The sequence below is a fragment of the Tympanuchus pallidicinctus genome, unplaced genomic scaffold, assembly GCF_026119805.1.
Source record: "Tympanuchus pallidicinctus isolate F22 unplaced genomic scaffold, pur_lepc_1.0 scaffold8, whole genome shotgun sequence".
NCBI lineage: Eukaryota > Metazoa > Chordata > Aves > Galliformes > Phasianidae > Tympanuchus > Tympanuchus pallidicinctus.
Genome location: NW_026294802.1, coordinates 43,063,868 through 43,084,517, shown reverse-complemented (window position 1 = coordinate 43,084,517; position 20,650 = coordinate 43,063,868). Strand labels below are relative to the sequence as shown.

General features: G+C 43.7%; 1 protein-coding gene across 2 annotated transcripts in view; it reads left to right on the top strand.

Annotated features, from left to right (window-relative positions):
• The first annotated feature begins 885 nt into the window (after positions 1-885).
• The window catches only part of GRM8 (glutamate metabotropic receptor 8), a 332,666-nt gene continuing 312,901 nt past the window's right edge, over positions 886-20,650 (top strand). For both annotated transcript variants that reach the window (XM_052667763.1, XM_052667764.1), the window contains exons 1-2: positions 886-1,126; positions 6,960-7,805. In XM_052667763.1, the coding sequence (XP_052523723.1) occupies positions 7,296-7,805 (510 nt within the window). In that variant the 5' untranslated portion in view covers positions 886-1,126; positions 6,960-7,295. The remainder of the gene's footprint in view (positions 1,127-6,959; positions 7,806-20,650) is intronic.

The window sequence follows — 20,650 nt, the reverse complement described above, 5'->3', positions numbered from 1 at the left end:
CTAGCACATAAATTTGGGCAGCAGCACCCAACAACGACGATGGCGGCAGCGTCGGTTGGACATATGGGAGCACATTTGGATTTATTTCTCCTTCCAGCTCCATGTTCCATGTCAAGCGAGACAGCCCTGGGCAAAGCGATACAAAGCGATGCGCTGGTTATTAGCAAGGAAAGCGCTCGGCCTGGCCTGGAGCAGGAGCGGGAAGCGCTCGGCTCAGCGTCGGGAGCCCGCCCTACTCGGCAGCCCGGACCGCGCCGCGCCAGCTGCAGTAGCGCCGGGCGCCCTCGAGGTGGAACCTTCTCACCGAGGCTGCGCCGTGCGCTGCCGGGCGGGTGCGGCCCCGCCGCTGCGGCCCCAGGCGACAGCCGCGCCCCTCCCGGTGCGGGCGGAGAAGGGTCCGGGGGAAGAGCGCGGCGCGGGGGGCAGCGCACCTGTTGCGGCGCGGCGCTGCCGGCCGCGTGCCTCGACCGAAACCACCCCGGTGCGCGGGAATGGACGGGAAGCCCCCCCGGTCGGCGAACGAGGGGACGAGACAAAAAGTGTAGGGAAACCGTCCCCGTGACATCGGTGCGGGGAGGGCGGGCACGGCTCGGCGGGCGTGAGGAGACCTCGGCGGGGCCACGTCCAACAGCTCCCGCCCCGCCGCGGCCCCCGGAGCCGTGCCGAGCCCTGCCGCCTTCAGCACCGAGAACAGCTACAAGTGCGGCCGGGCAGCGCTGAGCTGAGCTGAGCCGTGCCCGCCCTGCCCTGCCCGCCCCGCGGTTGGGGGTCGGGCGGCGGGGGGCGGTGGGCGGTATCTCCCGGCCCGGCCCGGCCGGAGCGGCGCGGGGCTGCCCCCAACCGAGCGGCGCGGAAGGGTGGAGAGCATCACGGGGCTGCGCCGCCGCTCCCAAAAAGTTTTTTTTTTTTTTTTTTTTTAAGGAGAGGGGGAGGAGGAGTGAGGAAGGAGACGGTGCGAGGTTCGGCGGACCGCGGGTGTCTGCAGCGCCGCCGGACCGCGCTTCGTCCCCGTCCCAGGCCGGGGGCAGTGCGGGCTGCGGGATTACCTCACGCTCCTCCGATCGGCGCCGCCGTTAATTCCAGTGACCTCCGCAGAACTGTGGATGTGCAACTCCTTCCCAGCGAGGTATCCGTGTGCGGGCGGTGCGCGTCTCCTCCGATTCGTGTGGTGAGGGGCGAGAAGCCCACGGGTAGGGCAAGTTTCCCTTCAGCGAGCGATGCCGGGCACGGCGATGCTCCCCGCCCGGGGAGGGGGCTTTTGTGCGTGGTTGTATTTTTTTTTATTATTATTTTTTACTTTAATTATTTACCGTTTTATTGCCGATATTATCCCCCGCCAGCCCCAACGCACGGGGTGCCGGCACAGCACGAGCTCTGTGCGGACCGCTGCTAAGAGCGGGACCGCTGCGCGGCGCGGGGCTCTCCCGCTCCCGTCGCCCCGTTACCCCTCTCCGGCCCGCGGGCACTGCGCGGCTCCGGGGCAGCCCTGCCCGCCGCCAGTCGCCGCCTCGCCGGGAGGGCTGGGAGCTGGGGGTGGACACGGGGAACCCCGAGGACGGGAGGGGGCGCGGAGCCGCGGGGGTTCCCCGTGCGGGGCGGCGGTGCGAGCTGCCGGGAGCGGAGTGTCGCAGGTGAGCGCGGAACGCGGCTGGAAAGCCCAGAGCGGAACCCCCCACCATCCGAGTAATGGGAATCGATCGGTGACCCAAAGTGCACGCAATCCAGCGTTGGCATTTCGGAGTTTGCGGGCTTCTGACCTCCGGGACCGCGCGTTCATTAAGAGAGAGTCGGATTTGCTTTGAGGGGAACGCGGGCGCGTGAAGGCTGAGCAGCAGCGGAAGGAATCGCCGGCGGCTGGAAATTAAAGGCGACGTTCGTTGTGGTGCTTTTTTTTTTTTTTTTTTTTTTTTTTTTTCTTGCTACAGCGCTTCCGGAAGGTGCGGGACTCGGGGCCGGCAGCAGCCCGGGGCAGCGAGGCGGGGGGGACGACGCGGGGCGAGGAGGCAAGTAGAGGGCCCGGCCCGGAGCTGCGGGAGCCGACCGAGGGGCTGCGCCGGAATCCCTGAGCTCCGGGCGCCGGCTGGGGTAGGGATGAGCCTAGGAAGGGAGGGAAGGAAAAACAGCTCGGCGAAGTAAAGAGGAGAACAATAGGGGGCTCCCTTCCGTGGAGAAGTGCGGCGGCGGTGGGCGATGTCGGGGGGCGGCTCCCCCGGCCTTGGGTGCTCCCCGAGCCCCCCGGGGCCGCGCAGCCGAGAGGTGCCCGCGGATCCCGTTCCGGCTGCGGGCCGCAGGTCGCGGGACGGCGGGGCCGGGGGGTTCCCCGGGCAGGGGTTGTCCGGGGGGCTGCGCGGCTCCGTTCGCCCTGAGCTCGGCAGGGCCGGCTGAGGGCTGGAGGCGGGTTGGGAAGGGGGGAAGTGAGAACCAAAGCAGCAGGGAAAGCTGTTCCAGGCTGCCTGGGCAAATCTCCTTGATCGTCACTTGCCGGACCGGAGGTGAAGTCAACTCTAAAGGTGTGAATACTGATGGGGCTTATTCATCTGTGCGACCAGGCAAGGGCAGAGGGAGATATGTGATGCAGATTTTCTCTTGAAAGAGTGAGCTTCTCTTAGTCTCACCCTGGCAGGAGGACTGGAGCTGCTCTGGCAGCGGAGCTTGTTTGGAAGATGTATTTTTGCAGGGAAGAAAGTGAAGGCAGGCACTTCGGGATGCTTGAAAAGCAGCTGATCGAGGCAAGGGGAGATATTTCCCTCGTGATGTGCTGGGAAGAGACAGCTCCTGTAAGCGCTGTGCTGAGGGCAGCTCGGCAAAGTGCTGCTTGCTGTGTAGAGGTTCCCGTGGTGGCAGGGCACAGCGAGTCACTACAGAGTGGCTGGGGAAGATAACACTGCTTACATCAGTGAGGAATTCTCCTGCAAGTTAGGAGCTGCGATACCAAGGCCTAAGGTTGTCTGAATTCCCTTCTGTTGTCAGCAAACCCCATTAATCATCTCTGTGTGTCAGGGTGCTGTATGCAGGTGGCAATTCCTTACCTGCTCTGTGCTGAAATCTGGCTGTTTGTTCACTGCCGAACGCTCTGTAGGAGAAAGAGGCGACTTCAATGGGCACTACAAATGGTATCTGAGAGTTCAGACGTAACATTAGCAGTAAGAAATCAAAAAATAACCACATTTTTGCATTAATTTTTCTTCCCGGAACTTCAGAATGGGAGATACTGTTGCTTTGCTTTCATTCAGTGAAACCAGATGGGCTGTGCAGTGAGGGGCATCCGATGGACGTGAGCAAGTAGAAATGAATCTTCTCCCTAAATCTTCTCCTTTTCTAAGTCACAGATGATCACTTTTATTTCATTTTAGGAAAGTGCTGGCCATGCATCAACGCCACGACAAATGCATCTTTTGTCCTCGAACAAAACTGTACATATTTTTCATAGACATTTCCCCCCGCCATTTCTCGGTCTGTCAGTGAAGGCTCACATGTGTCTGGCTGGTGGCCTCAATTAGAAATGTCCCCTGAAGTTCAGCGAACCCGTTGTCCTGCCCGTGATGCAGGAACAGCCCTCGCCCTTGCATCTGTCTGTGGTTGTGGGATTTCTCAAAAGCATTTCCAGGTGATGTGAAACCATGCTGTGATTTTCAGCCCCAACTTCAGTGCTAACCAGAGCTTGTTTTTTCTGGAGGTCTGTTACCAAAATGAAGACCCTGCCTACATTTCTGTAATTACTTATCCATCGCGTTCAGCTCGCTGCTTAGATATCTGACACAGAGACCTTCAGCACAGAGCCCCTCTCGGTACCCTGTGTTGGAGTGGTGAGGTCCCAGCAGTGCCACTGTACAGCTGTGCCTGTCTGTGTGCTCCTGATGTCTGGCAGCACCGAGTGCCGTCACGAGGAAGCATTGCCAGAGCCAGACTCGATGAGCAGAAGTTCCACGTCCGCTGTCTTGCAGCACCCCACCTCCTTAGGTTTAAAAATAAATAGACATTCAAGCAGAAGGAGTGGAGGTCTGTGCTGAAATGCTGACTTTAAAAATAGCAGTATGTTCCGATAGTGCCAGATATTTTTAATGAATTAAAACCAAAAGGGGCATGCATTTCAAGGTGATTGGAGGCAAGGCTTCGTGGTGCGCTCACTCTTGAACTGTGCTGGGGGAATGTGTGAACATCTTCACAGAGGTCGTGTTTCCAGTGAGCAGCAACTACTATGGGGGGGAACCTGGTAAATGGAGAATAGATTTGCATTAATTGGAACTTTCATGGTCAGTCTGAGAAGGACAGCATTTTACTTCAAATGAGATCTCAGCGCATGAGGAAAAGCTCATTCAGACTTTATAGCTCAGCAGCCCATGTTTTCCCACAGAAATTCATTGATAAAAATGGGATTCATTTTTCTCACGTGCTTCCTGCTTAGTAACGTGGGCTTGCAGCGTTCTCTAAAAGTTGGTATTAATCAATATATGGAAAGCAGCGTGGCATGAATAAATTAGGCAGTGTAATGAAAGCTTTTATTTTGTAGGTAACATAAAAATAGACTAAAAGGTCTTAAATTTTTAAAAAGAGCATTTTAAAATTTTATTTCTGCTTTATAGACAAGCTGTGGACACTTGCAGCAAAAAAACATGCAGGCTGAGGCAGAGCCATTAGTGCTTATGTAGACTGTAATGTTGAAAAATGCTTATTGTCAGTTCATTTAAATTTCCCCCATTTCCAGATAAGGTTTTGCAGTCAGCATACTGGGTTCATTTTAGCTTCCCCAGTGTTGTTGGAATTTGGGTCGCAATAGTTGTATTCATCGCTGTTTATACACAGTTGCTTTAATTTTCTGGCATTCTGTGGCTGTAAGGGATTGACCTGAGACTGAGCAATAGAAAAAGCAGTGTTTTTCCCTTCCTGATATTTTTCACTTTTGCAGTGGTGCCTTCTTGCTCTCCACACAGTGTTAAATAGGAGCTGACATCCTTTATTGCCTCAGAGGATCGCTCCCTGCTTGGGCTGTAGGAACACGTGGAGCCTAATGGGCTGGTTGTTCACAATGGAACCAGAGAGGAAATAGCATCTATTTTAGGTGTAGCTGCCTCTTTCACTTGCTGTTTTGAGTCCCTAGCTGTGTTTTTCCAATAAAGCAATCAAGCCGTCAGCCAGTGGTAGCTAGTTAATAGTTAATGCAATCTTTACTCTATGGCCTAGGCTGGATTCTGTCCTTAGGCACCATCCCATGAGACTGGATCAACCTGTAGGAAGCCAATGGTGTTTCTTGAGTTCCTTCATTTGTAACTGAGGCTGAGTTTGGCTCACGGGGCTGACGTCTGAGCAGATTTGTAAACTATGTGCCCAAAAGGAGCTGAAGGAGAATGATGGTCTTATCAGGGGAAACAGCACAGCCTTTTTTCATTAAGATTCAACCCTGAGCCAAACTCAAGCAAAGCTAAATATTAAGAAGCGTTGAAAGTCTTGTGCTCTGCTGTTCCCAACTGCAATGATTTTATTCACACCAATTAAAAAAGTTTCATTTTCAAGTCACTGCTCTGCTACCAGATCACAGTGAGATACGTTTTCATTAAATAGAAGGCTTCCCACGGTGAATATTTTTCTCAGGTCTTCAAACTGTTTTAAAATGTGAGCTCAGTATTATTGTTTTTGGGGAAAAAAAATAAATTGAAGATGATCAGTTTCAAGCCTTATAGAATCACATTTTAGGTTTTGTTACCACAAAATATATAAACAACTGGTGGAAAAGAATTTAAAATGTCTCTGAGAAATGGTATGGATGGATCAATTCTCTTCTAATTCAGTGATATTTTGGTGGGAACCATCAAATCGCTTGGGATTACGTACATACCTACAGAGTTCAGTGTGATTCATTTCATCAGAAATTAAAGAGGTGTTTTTTATTCATTTATTTATTAAAAAAGAATGTTCAGGTGAGCATCATAGAATGTCCTCTGCTCTCTGGAGTCTCTAATAGGTGCCTGGAGAGATGGATTCAGGTGCAGCTGCCCAGAGTGTGTGTATCTAATTTTAGGTGAAATTTTCTCTCTCTGCTCAGAGATCTAAAAAATTACTCAAGCATGTGCAGTTTTGTTAAATGTTAAAATAAATAAATGCCACTAACTTGGGAGTTGACCATTTGGAGATTTTTATAACAGGCATTCAGATACTTAGGATGAATTCCTGGCCTCATTAAAATCAGTGGGACTTTTCCAGATGTCAGTGGGGGCACATCATTCTTGTTATTTTTCGTGGTCCAAATGCAGGCAGAGAACAGAGACCTTGTTAATGTTGGACCTCAGATCAAGTAAAATGTCAGAAAAGGAATGTTGGATGTTCAGCTGTTTTCCCAGCAGAACATGCTGTGCTCTTTTCGATTAGGAAACCGGCTAGCTTTTCAAAAAAGTAATACAGTTTTTGAAATGATCTCGTGGACATTTTATATATATAGTGAACCCAGAAAAGAGTGAATTCCACTGGAAAAATAATCAGTTTAATATCTAAATGAATTGAACGTGCTCTTACTGCAGCGGCTCAAGAGCACACTTCAATTCAGGAGCTCTGATTACTCCATTGTCACACACGGAGCCTCTCAGCGAGTGCAAGTGTTAGGAGCTATTGCACTTCTGCGGGCTGGAACAGAATGATACAGCAAAACAGAAAATACATGTTACAGATCAGACCTGGTTTTGGATGTCACACGGTGCAAAGGTAAATAGGAATTACGGGTCAGACTGTGAAAATCAAGCTAAGTGTAGTTGCCCTGATTTGGCTTTTGCTCTGCTGGAATCATCAATTTCTTGGCTGGTAGTACAGTGCACCAGGTGTTCAAATTCACAGAAGGCCAAGAATTACTCTCTTACATAGCACCAAAAGTAAAACATAGGCAAAGTAACTCTTTTGCAAAGTAAATACACTGTGTGACAGGTTTAAAACTGCTGAACTAAATGGTATTTTTCACTCTTTTTTTTCCCCAGAAGTACCTCAGCTGCAGGGCAAAATAGAAGGACGTGAGTTACTGACTTCCTCACAGCATCAGGACCAGAAATACTACCCTGTGCTTCACCATCAATTAGGAGCAATTGAAAACCACCTCTCTGAAAAGCCGATCAGCCGATGACATCAGTGGACACCTTTTGTAAAGCACGTTTTATGTACTTCTGCTGAGATCGTTTTTCTACCCTCCGTATGGTTCTTAATCACTTACTGGGCACTGATGGTAGCCTCCAGAAAGTGCAGTTTCAAATGGTCAACCTCAATCTTTAGCAAGAAGAAAATCTGGAAACTGGATAGCAACAACATCTTCAGAGAAAATGGTATACGAAGGAAAACGATTAGTTTCCTGCCATTGTTTCTTCCTGTTAACAGCCAAATTCTGCTGGATGCTCACCCTGATGCAAAGAACTTATGGCCAGGAATATGCCCACTCCATCCGACTGGATGGGGACATCATCTTGGGAGGACTGTTCCCCGTCCATGCAAAAGGGGATAGAGGGGTGCCTTGTGGGGAGCTCAAGAAGGAAAAAGGGATCCACAGACTAGAGGCAATGCTGTACGCAATTGATCAGATTAATAAAGACCCCGATCTTCTTGCCAATATCACCTTAGGTGTCCGGATCCTTGATACATGTTCCAGGGACACTTATGCATTGGAGCAATCCTTAACATTTGTACAAGCGTTGATAGAGAAAGATGGTTCAGACGTGAAGTGTGCTAATGGTGACCCACCAATTTTCACTAAGCCAGACAAGATATCAGGTGTGATAGGTGCTGCAGCAAGTTCCGTGTCCATTATGGTTGCAAATATTTTAAGACTTTTTAAGGTAAGGAATATTTTCTACTTTTCTTTTCAATTTTAAGTTTAAGGAAATGTGTGAGGAGACTGTGTTCTTTCTTTCAAATAACAGACTGAAATCTGAAATGACTTGCTTTCTAAGAAAACAAACAAACAAGCAAAAGCAACAATTGCAGAGCTAATTTAAGCTTCCAAATGCCTCTTTTAAAGTTCTAAGCAACTAGAGCAGGCTTGAATCCTTTAGGGACTTGTGGTTTTGTTTTTTTGCTACTCACATTGATTGTTTATACTCATCAAGACTAGGCTGAGATTTATTTTACAAATGTAAAGGAGAATGAAACATAAGGTTTAAACACAAATCCTTTGTTAGGAGAACCAGATAATTTTCCTAAATGGAAAGATATGCCAGTATTAAACTAGTGCTAATGATGTGCATGCCTAGACAGATGTCTTTGATTTCCTTGAAGTCTTAACCCCCTCCATATTTTTCACTAAGAGATAATTTTTTTTTCCAGTCTTTGTTATCACTTTGAGGGAGATTACTTTTGGACAACAGTTCTACTGTCATACTCTTCATTTCCTTCCACATACCTTATTAAGTTCAGTTCTTATGAATGACAAAAAAGTAAAACTGCCACTTTTAAACGTCCTAAGTTGGATGGAAAGAGGAATACATTCTAATCAATCATCTTAGCTGTAACAGATCAAGCAGCAGACATTTAATTTTTAATCCTGTGCATTGATAAATAGATTATGGTAAACTGTGCACTTTTGCTCTGTGCAGAAAATGATTTTTCCTCTGAATTTATCACTTTATCACTGCCCTGCTCCCCAGTGTTATTCGGATGGACTCTTTCCATTCAGGAAACTTGTCTCATGTCCCACAGCTTCAAAACCACTCAAGACCATTTATTTGACTTTGGCGAAGACAATTCTGGTAATGTTAAATATTGCTGTCAGGGATTTTGAAAAGCATTGCGGTTCTCTGACTGTGACTGAAAATTTGAATAAAAGTGAGGAAAGATTGTCTTGTTTTGAAAGTTTCTCAAACTGACAAAGAGTGTTTTGGTCATCTAAAGGGAGACTCCTGTCCTCCCTTCTGGTTCTTCTATGAAGGGCATAAAGATTTACAGCTCAACAGAGGAGCAAAACGTCTGCTGGGTTGTGGTCGGATATTCATCACAGTCTCAAGGCTCATCCCTCGCTGTAGGCACTTCACATTTGAGAGTAGTGAACTTGTTCCAGCCACACTGTTTGCTTGTGAAAATTGAGTAAGTAAAACGAGGCTGTCTTAAAAAAGTTCTATATGGAGAACACCTCTGAAGCCATGCCTAGTGGGGGAAGCCTGCCCTTCCCAGGAATAATCATGCATGCTGCAGGAGGTAACTATTTTTAATTCCATGTCTTTTTTTTTGGAAATTGTTTTACCCTTTTAAATAATGCATGGCTCTGAAGTAATGATAGATGAAAAAGTCACTTTAATACCAATCATAATGCAAATCCACACATTTATTCCCAGATTTGAACTGAATACAGTATAGTGGACTGATTTAAGAAACTAAGCCTCGTAAGACATGTATTAACTGTGAATTAAGAGCAACAAGAAGGAAAGAGGCCTATGAATTGCCTAAGATACCAGTAATTTGTCTTCTGAAACCATGACAGCTACCTCCTTATTTCCATTATACAATAAGATTGCAAATAACGTTCTACTGCAGTCTTAATCAATAGAAAGTCATGTGATATCCCCTCTGGGGAAAGATCTTATTTACTCATTTAATTGATGTAACACAGCTGCTGGCAAAAAGAGGAGACATCTCTTTTAGTTTTAATTATAGATCCTGCACAAACATTCTTAATAATGTAAAAAATGACAAATGGCACCCTTTAATATCTCATCTTGGACCTGCATCTGAAGTCTGCTCTTACACTTTCCTCTCAGAAGTAGCTCTGCTATTTTCTCCTGAGTAAAGGCTTCTGTATAAAGCCCTGGTTTAGCGGCACAATACAAACCACTAATGGAAAGGCCCTTCACCAGAAATGCAGAAGTATAATCCAGAAATTGGGTTGTATTTAGGTCAAAGACATGGGCTGAAATTGTTGGCTGATGTAGCCCTAACTGCTCCGATGTGGAGGGCCAAGACCTTGGTACATGCTCATAAAGGCTCTGGGTATGAAATCTCTGTTTACTGCTTGTTCATGTCAGTCAAGGTTGGGCTGGTATAAATCTCTTACTGTCAGTGATAACCATCATGCGAAAATGCCTGTTTCCATTATATTCAGGATTAATTAATTCATCCGTATCTCTGTCCAGCAGTTTTCTTCAGCAAGCTGAACCTGTAATTTCCTGTTTACATAAGTTCCTGTATGTAAAGGACTACCTATTTTCTGAGAACGTTGTATCCAGTTAGATTTTAATCTGTGATGAAATTGTGAGAAGTATATTGTATCACTCAATGAGAATATACAAACGAAAGCACTCTGAGAAATACCATGCTGAGCAGCTTGGATTGTTATGCTGCTATTTTTCTTTTTTTTTTTTTTTTTTTTTTTTCCTTTTCTTTCTTTTATTGATTTTACAACATAAAACATACAGGTCAATAGTCTTATCTGATGATCTGGTGGATAGTGTAAGCTGATTGATAGTCATGGTGTCCTTTTATCTAAGTGTTTTTATGAGAAGAGGGGAGGGAGGGCACTACCGAACATGGCCTTGATCTATATAACCTTTCTTTTGGCCACATGGCTCACCTTGAATTCTTCTCTACCCTTTTGTGAATATCCAGGAGACACCACTACTTAGGAGATTACTTTCTGTCCTTGATAGGTCTGCAACATTAAGGTCCAAATTTGGACAGCTTAAATTTCACCTGTTAATGGCTTTACACCTCTAAGGAGTACTTTGCAACAGGGTAAAAGGGGTGACACAAATTGGAGGCACAGCCTCATCTGAATGAGAACAAAACAGGTCTGGCCATGTAACATGGTTCAGCCAACAATCTAATGACTGTGAGACAAGCTCATAGTGATGGGCTTCAAAGTCAGTGAGGAGGTCAGTGTCAGCAGCAATTCAAGGTCATGGTCAGCGAGGTACAAGGCCAGTGGCACAGCTTGGGACCCAAGGGAAAGGGCCTGAGCTGAGAAGCAGCAGTCAAGTGAAGAACAGGTATAGAGGTCCCTATGAGGCTGTCCCTCACAACATAGCTGTTTTCCTGGGCTGATTCAGAGTCAAATACTTGCACTCTGACATAGATGATCTTGAACACTTGCAACCAAACCCAGAACTGGGAAAAAGATGATGTTGCCTATTGGTGCATTCAGGGCCTTAACAGTTCTTTAGCATTTCTTATAGGAGTAACTCTGGAAATAGGACAGACATACACAGGCCTTCCTCTTTCTTGTGATGAGTCAGGAGCTACTCTTTCCCCTGTGTAGATGTTTGGTTTTTATTATTGCCAGTTTGGAAGTCCTGCTGCCAAACTGGTTTGCGTTTGGCTGGCAGAATCTATTGAGGGCCTGCCTGTCCCAGTTGGCCAGCTCTCAGTAGTGCGAAGGCAGTTTTTCTGTTGACTGCATCATTCAAGCATAACATGTTACTCCTTCCTGGGTTTGTCTTATGGAACTTCTTGCTTCATATAGGGTGCTCAGATACAGCCAAGTGATATCCTTATCCATATAAAGTGCATAAGCACTGGGCTGTTCCCAGACCTTCAAAACTCATCTTGGAGAAACAGGAGTCTGTAGCTCATCTCACTTCATGTTCCCCATACTTACAGCTTTTACTTAATACAGAATGCTTTGGATTGGAAAAAAACTTAAAAAATCATCTTGTCCAAACCCCCTCCTGTGGGCTGGGACATCTTCCACTAGATCTGGTTTCTCAAAGCCGAAGCCAACCTGACCTTGAATACTTCCAGGGATGGTATATCCACAGCTTCTCTGGGTAATCTGTTCTAATATCTCACCACCCTCATCATGAAAAGTATTTCTTTTTTATATCCAGTCTGTATCTAGCTTCCTTCAGTTTAAAACCATTAGTCTTTGTCCTATTACTATAAGCCCCAGGAAAAAGTCTCTCTCCATCATTCTTATAAACCTACTTTTATGCATCAAAAGGCCACAATGAGGCCTCCCCGGAGCCTTCTCTGCTTCAGATTGAATAGACTCAACTATATCAGCCTCTTTTTGGAGAGGTGCTCCAGCCCTCTGATCTTTTTTATGGCCCTCCTCAGGACCTGCTCTCACGTGTCCTCAGCTGTCTTGCGCTGGGAGCCTGTGAGCTGCTTGCAGTAATGTTGTCTGACTAACTCATATCAGTGGTTAAAATTTGTTGGAAAGAAAAGAGGTATTTTCTTATTCTACCATCTAAAAGCTTTACTCTATTTCTGAACTCCTCGGTGCACTCCATCTGTCACCTTCACACATCTAGCCAATGTCACACTGAGAGCAGTGAAGGGACGGACGGTGGCTTGCATGTGAATTGAGATAAGTGGAAAGCATGCTTGATGAATTGTGATCTTAAGCTTCTATGTGTATGTTTATGTACGTGCATATAAAGCTAAAATGATAATAGACAGTTTTGTTCTCTTCCTTGCCTTTTGCCTTGCCTTGCCTTTTGCTTTGCTGTATGTTTTCTGCTCTTTTCTAAGACACTTTTCTAAAGTGCTTTTTTCTTCTTTTTGGTCTAATTCTCTTCTTTCTGCACAACTGTAATCCATTTTAATAGCTGCTGTCTGAAGGGACTAATATTTACTTCATGCACATTTGCCTTATACATTTCATACACATTTACTTCTTCAGAAGCTCATAGTACAAATGACGTTCTGGAGTTGCTCTTTCTACTTTATGTGCAGCCATCCAAAATGCAAGGCACAGTTTCTTTCAATAAATCTGGAAGTAAAGGTATCAGTTCCCCCAGCATTTTTTTGTAATTTGCTATTCTGCTCGCTTGTATCCTTCTGGGTTTTAGTGGATATCCTTGGCTGGCAGCCTTGTGCAGCTAGCAGTTCTGTACTTGGTTGATGCTTTTTCAGGCTTGGTGGCAGGTCTTTTTACATTTGGATGCCATGAGATGCTCCTATTGCCTTGTGATCCAGACCCAGACAGGCCTCCCAGGATGTGAGGACTGTGATTATGTGGAGCCTAACCTCACTGAACTTCATAATTTAGGAGCTATATATTTAATTGTGGCAATAGTGTGCATTTCATGACTGGATGGAATATGACATGAGTAAAGTGCAGTAACATTTTACCACATGATTTCAGAGAATATGCACATGCTTTGGTGAGGCAGTCTGAAATACATGCAGATCCTGATTTTGACTCTGACTCTGTGGAAATTTTGCATTTCCTGAACATCAGTGACTTGAAAGTCTTCAGAGAGATGTAGGAATCAGCCTTTTTGATGTGGCTGCATGGTCTTTCCATAATGGGAAGAATTTTATCATTTACTTTATAATAAGTAAAGAACAGTCTCAAGTTTAACCAACAGACTGGCATTCATTAATAAAAAACTATACTGCACTGATTGAAACAGATCCATATTCTGTTCACTGTGTCACACTACATTTGTCATTTTGTGCAGCATAGCATTTGAGATTTGCAATGAGTTATGATTTTTTGTGGTTAAAACATAAGTAGAAAATCAAGACTGAAGTGTGAAGAAAAATTGTTCGTAGTGAGAATTAGACTGAAACATTTTGAAATCAGCTTTTAAGAGGAACAGATTTGTTTTACATTTATTCTAGATAATATTTTCACCTTCTGAATCATTTTTAATTATAAAAGGAAGCCATTGCCAATATATCCCATTTAATTTTACAGTGTTTTTTGTTGCTTTTTACAAGCACTTATCTGTTTAGTGCTTGAGCATTCTGTCTTGTTATTGGTTGGAAAATACCTTGTAATCATTATATATATATATATTTCCTCCTTTTTTTTTTCCCTCTCAACTCATCTTCTGTTAGAGACAGCTTTCATATTTCTGTGTATTTCCATGGTAGTAGATACTTGGATTATGAAAAGACTCTTATAATTCAGCTGTGATTTTTCTGCCAGTGCAGTGTTAAATGTGTCTCAGACAAGAGGCAAATGGCAGGTCAACACCGAGATAAAATTATGTGTACATCAGATACTTTGTGAGTATCAATAATGAAATTGTTGGGAAATTCTTTAGCTACAGCCAGAGGAAATAAGAGATTTCCAGATTCTGTGAAAACTGCTAGGACTGATTAGCATCAAATTTTATTTGTGCTAAACTGCTTGAGGCAAGGGAGTACAAAAGCAACTTAATGCATTCATTTAGGATTTTACAGTATATTAGTTCCTTAAATATTCCTCTAAAGATCTAGTATTTTTAGTCTTCTCCCATTCCTAGATGAAGCTATAAGTAGTGGTTAGAGCAAAGCAGCAATTTGTTTTTCTGTGTAATTTTCTGTATTTGTCATTGGTTTGCTACAAGGCTTTAGAAGCATTTCTTGACCTTGTTGAACTTCTCTTTTGTCATTTTGGTTTGATTGTGTTTAACCATTTCACAGGAGAAACTAGAAGGTTGATTAATGTTTATTAAATGGTATGAGATATCTCCCCCATTTTTGTAGGTAAGCTGACGTTGTCTTAAGTCTTGAGGTTTTTATGCCATTCCCTAACCACATATAGGAGCACCTTACAAAGAGATTGTAACTATTGAAGTGGTCTGATTTTCTTTCTAATTCCCTGAAGGCAGTTTAAGCTATGTATGTATTTATCCCTCACATGAACACATGAAAGAAATTGCATATGCTAAGAGAATTAGTTCACCCTTTCATGGCTGACTTGTTACCACTGTATGAAGGTTGGTTGTATGTGACAGAGACCCCAAGTTATTTTTAAGTGAGGCCTGTATTGATATGGATATCAACTGTAATTCTACAGATGAGAGGACTGAAAGGATAAGGAGAAGAGCAGTTCAGCAAGGGCTGACGTGTTCACATAAAGACAAATTCTACGATGGACTTTATTAAAGATCTCGTATTAGGAGGCACTTTTTATCTTCGCTAGTAAACAAAATGTACCTGGCACAGTTCTCTGGCACTGAGGCCAGCTCACACAAATAATCCACCTCTGTACAATAAACTCACATTTCCCTAAATTGTGGGTCTGCATGCAAGCTACTGGAAGAGAATGATCCCTGACCCATGTTAACTTCTGAAGCCAGTCTGGAAAAAGAGAGGCTGTTGGCTGGCACAGTCACAGCCCAGCTAAGGACTGTCCTAGAAGCTCAGCAGAGCAGGTGGTCTTCACATGCTCAGGAATATGCTCTGGAAGGGTGCATGCAATGTATCAAGTGGATACTAGGGCAATTCAGAGTTCCTCTGGTCCTATGTCATGCTGAAGGGAAGTCAAGACACTGCTAAGGATCATCAAAACCGTTGCAGTGTGTTAGTACAATGATGTTAGTTTTATTAGTCATGATGAGAACTAAATAAAGACTTTTTTCCCTGGTGATAATTGTTTCAGTACAGTGTCAGCTGTGCCGTATGAATAGTCTGGCATTCTGACTGTCAACAGAAAACTGGGCAGTATTGTGTGTTACAGCCAACTGGTAGATCTTGTGGTTTTGTGTATTTCCATCCTCATTATTTTCACTAATGCACATTGTGCTTTTAGGATTAAACTGGTTTATGGTTCTTAAATGTACATCCCTGTGTTTACCAGCATTTATCAGAGAGTAGTCATCTAAACAAAAGTCTTACTGAAAGACACCGATTCCAACAAATTAAATAGCCAAGAGCAAAATGCTCCTCTGGGCTAGGATCTACATATGCTCTTAGATTAGAAAAGAATGATATTATATCCTCTATTCTTCTGACAGGACAATTAAGCATTTAAGTCAAGCCTTAAATGAGGAAGCTGCTTGCCCTTGACTGCCTGTGTCCTAAATAGAGAGTGTGAAATGCTTTCAGAGCAAGACTGAATCAGCTCTGTGAGTGTGAGTGCGTCTTTCATGTTTAGCAAAAAGAGGATTGTTTGCACCATGCTTGCACTTTGACCATGCAGAAACCTCTTCTCATTGTGTGTTCTCCAAGCAGTGTTTTTGTCAGACACACTGCATGAACAGGACTCTGACTCACTCAGTTTCAATGAGTTACGAGGGTGTCTGGGTCAGCAGGAGGAAGAGCTGGAAATTGGTTCTCTAAGTGAGACCTGTTTGTGGGTAACAGGAAATAAGGGACATGTCTTGAGAGATTGAACTCTCAAAGGACAAAGATATCCTTTTTTTTACCCCACTGTGGGATTTCTTGTTCGGGACTTCAGATAGATACCTGGGTCTAAGTCTTCCCTGAAATAACTTGCTGGTGTTAGTAATGCAAGGACTGTGGGAGCTGTCTACCTACTACCTATTACATTTCTTTAATAGCTTGGGACTCTAAGAAAGATGTAAAAGTAATTTCTATGAGTTGGAATCATTCTCTTTTAGAGATCAGGCTTTTGTTCTTTCATACAAGGTGCTCATAGTATTTAGCTTTGTGGAAGAAGTATTTCTAGAGGCAGAATCAGAATCTGTATATCTCTTTTCTAATACACATATGCACATGATTTTACAGAGTAGAAAAAAGTAGCAAAATGACTATACCACATTTTGTATATAATTCCACAGTATGCTCCTAGTAATTTTTATTAGGTTTTTACTTTGCTTATGCTTTGTCTCATTTACAGTGTCATTATGATCTTGCAAACTGGTTAAAATTTTGTCCAGTAACTCCATGGCATTATAATAACACTGATCCCCTACAGTAATTCTGACTCTTATTCAGATAAATTTACTTTTTTTTTTTTTTTTTTTTTTTTTTTTGGTAAAGATTTTTGAAATATTAGTATCTTAGTAAAAAAGTGTCATCACAATTAATACTTAGTCTACTCATCAGAGAAACATTTCAAAGAGGCTAGGAATTCTGCAGTAATTCTCCAGCTGGATGCTTCCAAAATATATCCCCCAAAAAGAGCAAAAGAAAGGGCTAGCCTTTCTCACCCTTCTTCTTCCTCCACATGGTGCCATGAGTATGCTTTTCTCACTAGTGCTGAAACACAGAAAATCCATTCCAAAAAAAGCTTAGTTCCTTGAGGGCTACCACATAAACAAGGACACACCAGTCTAAAAGGTGTGCCTTAATGAACACACATGGAGCCACAGAGAGCCTCGAGACTTGCCTGTTCAGTTGATGTGTGGAAGGATAATTAAGTGAAGTTGAAAAGGAACTAAAATGTTAAGTACTGATTATACATAGGTCACTCTAAAAGTAGTGCCTCCTATATATTTCCATGGAAGCAACAACAGATACAAAGAGCACAACATCACTATTTGATAGAGCAAATTCTCAGCTAGAAAACGCTCTTTTTCAACATAACCATCATTAACTATGCATTTTCACCAGCAATGAATAAGAGCCTGCATGTCACCCTTGTAAAAATCTGTAGCAATGGAGGTGACCCATTGTTTCACAGCTGCTGTGACAGCATGATTGCTAGGAAAATGCTGCCCACGCAATCCATCTTTCATCTAAACAGATGGAAGTCAGGAAGCATCAAATCCCTATTACACTGTGGCTGTGGTAGGACAATCCAGCCAAGACTGGCGATGTTCTCCACGGTCTTCAGGCTGGTATTATCATGTTGCAAGAGAGAGATTGTCTTCTATTCTGATCTGACACAGGAGCTTTGAGCCTTCCGCTTAGTCAGTGTTGTGATGTAGTGGTCAAAGTTGATGGCTTGTTGATTCAGGAAATCAGGAAGGATCACCTCTTTCCTATCCCAGTGCCTCTTTCCTATCCCAACAGACCGTGCAAATACTTTTCCCATTGAGGGCTGTGTCTTGAACTTTTTCTTTGATCACTTGGACTGCTGTTTTGACTCTGGCTCTTAGTGGTGATACCACATCTCATCACTGGTAATGATGTGATCCAGATAACTGTCACCTTCAGCCTCTTATTTGTTCAGTAAGTCCTGACAAACTTGCTTATGTTGCTCTTTCTATTCCTGTGTTAGCATTCATGGGATCTACCTGGTGCAAACTTCAGGATATTCCAGCATTGCCACCATCGTTTCCAACACATTGAAGTCAATATTCAGCTCTGAACACAGTTCTGTGGTTGTAATCCATGGATGAACAGATCAGGATGCTCTTCATTTTATGGTGTGACAGACATGCATGGCTGTCAAGAATGTGGCTTGTCTTTCAGGTTGCTGTTGTCAGAGATGAAACCCACTGCCCATTATCTCACTGTATTCATATCCACTGTTTGGTCTCCATAAATGTTCAGCAAGCAGTGATGAATGTCAGTGAGTGCAGTATCTTCTGTATGGAGTAATTCAGTGACACATCTTTGCTTCATATGCATCAGATGCCATTTTGTCAGACTGCCCCTCTGCTGCCATCTATCACACGGCAACAAAATATAACAGGATGTTGGTGGGATGGTTGAACTAATACTGTCATACCACCAGCATTCCCCTCTGACTTTGTGGGCCAACATAATAAAGTAGGAGGCATTACTTTTGGAGCAGTCTTCATAGAAGGCATTACATGTTGGCTGTTAGTGGAAAAGAGGAGATCTGTAAGGGCTGTATGTATGTTTTAGCACATTTACATTTTCTATGTTATTATATTACCACTGTCTATGAACTCCCTTATCCAAACAACCTTTGAAGAGCGTTGTTTAGGGGAAGAGAATTTATCTTGATAAATTAGATGAGAAACTCAGTAATCATTTGGAGTAGCATAAAGACTCCTAGAGGTTATTCTCATTGCAGTGTTGTCTGGGACATAAGAACATGTTCTGCACAAAGAGATGACCTACCAGGGCTGGTGTCGTACAGCGAATGGAAAGTGCAGAGGGCTGGGAATCCTAAGATTGCAGAAGACTGCTTGCAGTCTGATTCAGGCAAAGAACAGCAGATGTGCATAAGTGACTAAATTCTTCTGTTGCCATCTAGGCCTTCTTTCTTCAGTTTTACTTACTCAGAAGAGAAATAAGAGTGATTTTTGTGTCACTTAGACTTGCTTAAAGGAGAAGGAATTCCCAGGAAAGCAATGCATTCCAGGGAAGCCAGTGGATGATGCAGCTGTAAAGCTGGATTTATCCAGAGAGATATAATATCCTGTTGGTTTTACTGTTAGTTGGTTTCCTTTTCCACTAACAGATTTTGTCTGGTGTGCAGGAAAGGCAGATGTGGCTCCTCTATTACTTTGTGATGTTTTCAGAAATGACCATGGTGATGCTCTTTTGGTGTCAGCCTGCAAGGAGTTCTGGATGTGTTTATTTGGAAAAGAAGTGGTTTGTTTCCACAGGACAGGAGTGATCGTGAATGAGCTGGCTGTCTGATATCCACAGGCAAGCTACTGTAGCACATTCTTTCTAATACGGACTAACTATGAAAATAACACCCCAAATTAGACTTAAAGAGCAATTAGCAGAGTACATAGATGTATACTACACTATTGTTTCAAGGGGGAACATTTATGTTACTATTAGAAAAAATATTGCAAGAAATATTGTTGTATTAATCTAAAGATTAGTTTGGTTGTGTAGGATAGGAGAAATGTCAGAATTCCCATTGCCTGGATTTCTGAAAATTACACTGGACAGGTTATGAAGATATGTTTTTTTGTAACAGCAGGAAAGTGATCTAGGTGAAGTGGTCAGTGTTTTCCACTTCTAAATTCCATGGTTTTGTGTAACAAAGAACAGGATTTAAAAGTTACCAGCTGCTATATTTACTTGCTAAAGTGTGAAGAAAATATGTATTGTCCTGAGGATTAAAGGGCTGATTCTCCTTGTATTCAGTTCAGGCAGAACTGAAGCATTTGTAATGAAAGTAAAAGCTACTAGAAAGCATGAAAAAGGAGAGAAAAAAAAATCTGTTTATGTCTTCTTTGTTGGACCAGATTTGATGATGCCCTTTGAAAGCTTAAATGTGAACATTCATCTTATTAACCACTGCTTCATTCTTTTTCTGCATGTCAAACAATTTCAGTTGTAAAATCTTATTGCACTTGGAGCTGTTGTTTCAAGATGGTTTTAATGGAAACCATCTTGCCAAACATCTTCTGAAAAGCAAAAACTCATCATCTGTGAACTAGGGGACACTTCCAGTAACAGCTGGACAGCATTTTGGAAACTGGATATGTAAGGTATTTGGGACAAGATGCGCCACAGAGAAAGAATAATGTTGCAAAGGTAGTCCCAGGGATGGAAATATGAACAAGAGTAGCTGTGCTGAATACAGGAGTATGAAAAATGCACACTTGGAACAGATGCTAAGAGTGCCCTGTGACTCAAGGTATGATTTCCTGCCGTTCCTGCCAAGTTTCAAAGATTGTGTTTTTCTATTCCCTCCACCTCCCCCCCCCCCCCCCCTCTTATTTCTATTTTTAGGGTGGATAGCAAAGGACTTGTGATACAGGAATGAAGATTCACAGATCAAGTTCTACCTGTTTTATTGCCTCTTTGCATAAGATCAAATCACTTTTGTTTCTGGCGTCCAGGAGAAAATGAGAGTAAAGATGTCAAAAGCTGAGGAAAACAGAGTATTTCTGAGATGGGTCAAATAATCTCTTGGCTCAATGGCTTTGTCTGCTTTGCAGAGCTTTGTCTGAGTATGACAGACTGCCCTCGCTGTGCATTACTGCCTGCTGAAGCCTTACGTCCTGTATCTTGCTGCTCCGCAGAGCTCTGCGACCTTGGCAAGTCAAGCAGAACCAAATCCTCAGCCTGAGCGCCGCTAGCCATGGGTGCCTGGGTGTCCCTGGGGGCTGATGTGCAGGGTCCCCAGCCTCTGCTCCAGGTGCCTCAAGGGATTTTGTGAATATAAAGGCTCCTCACTAATCAGATATAG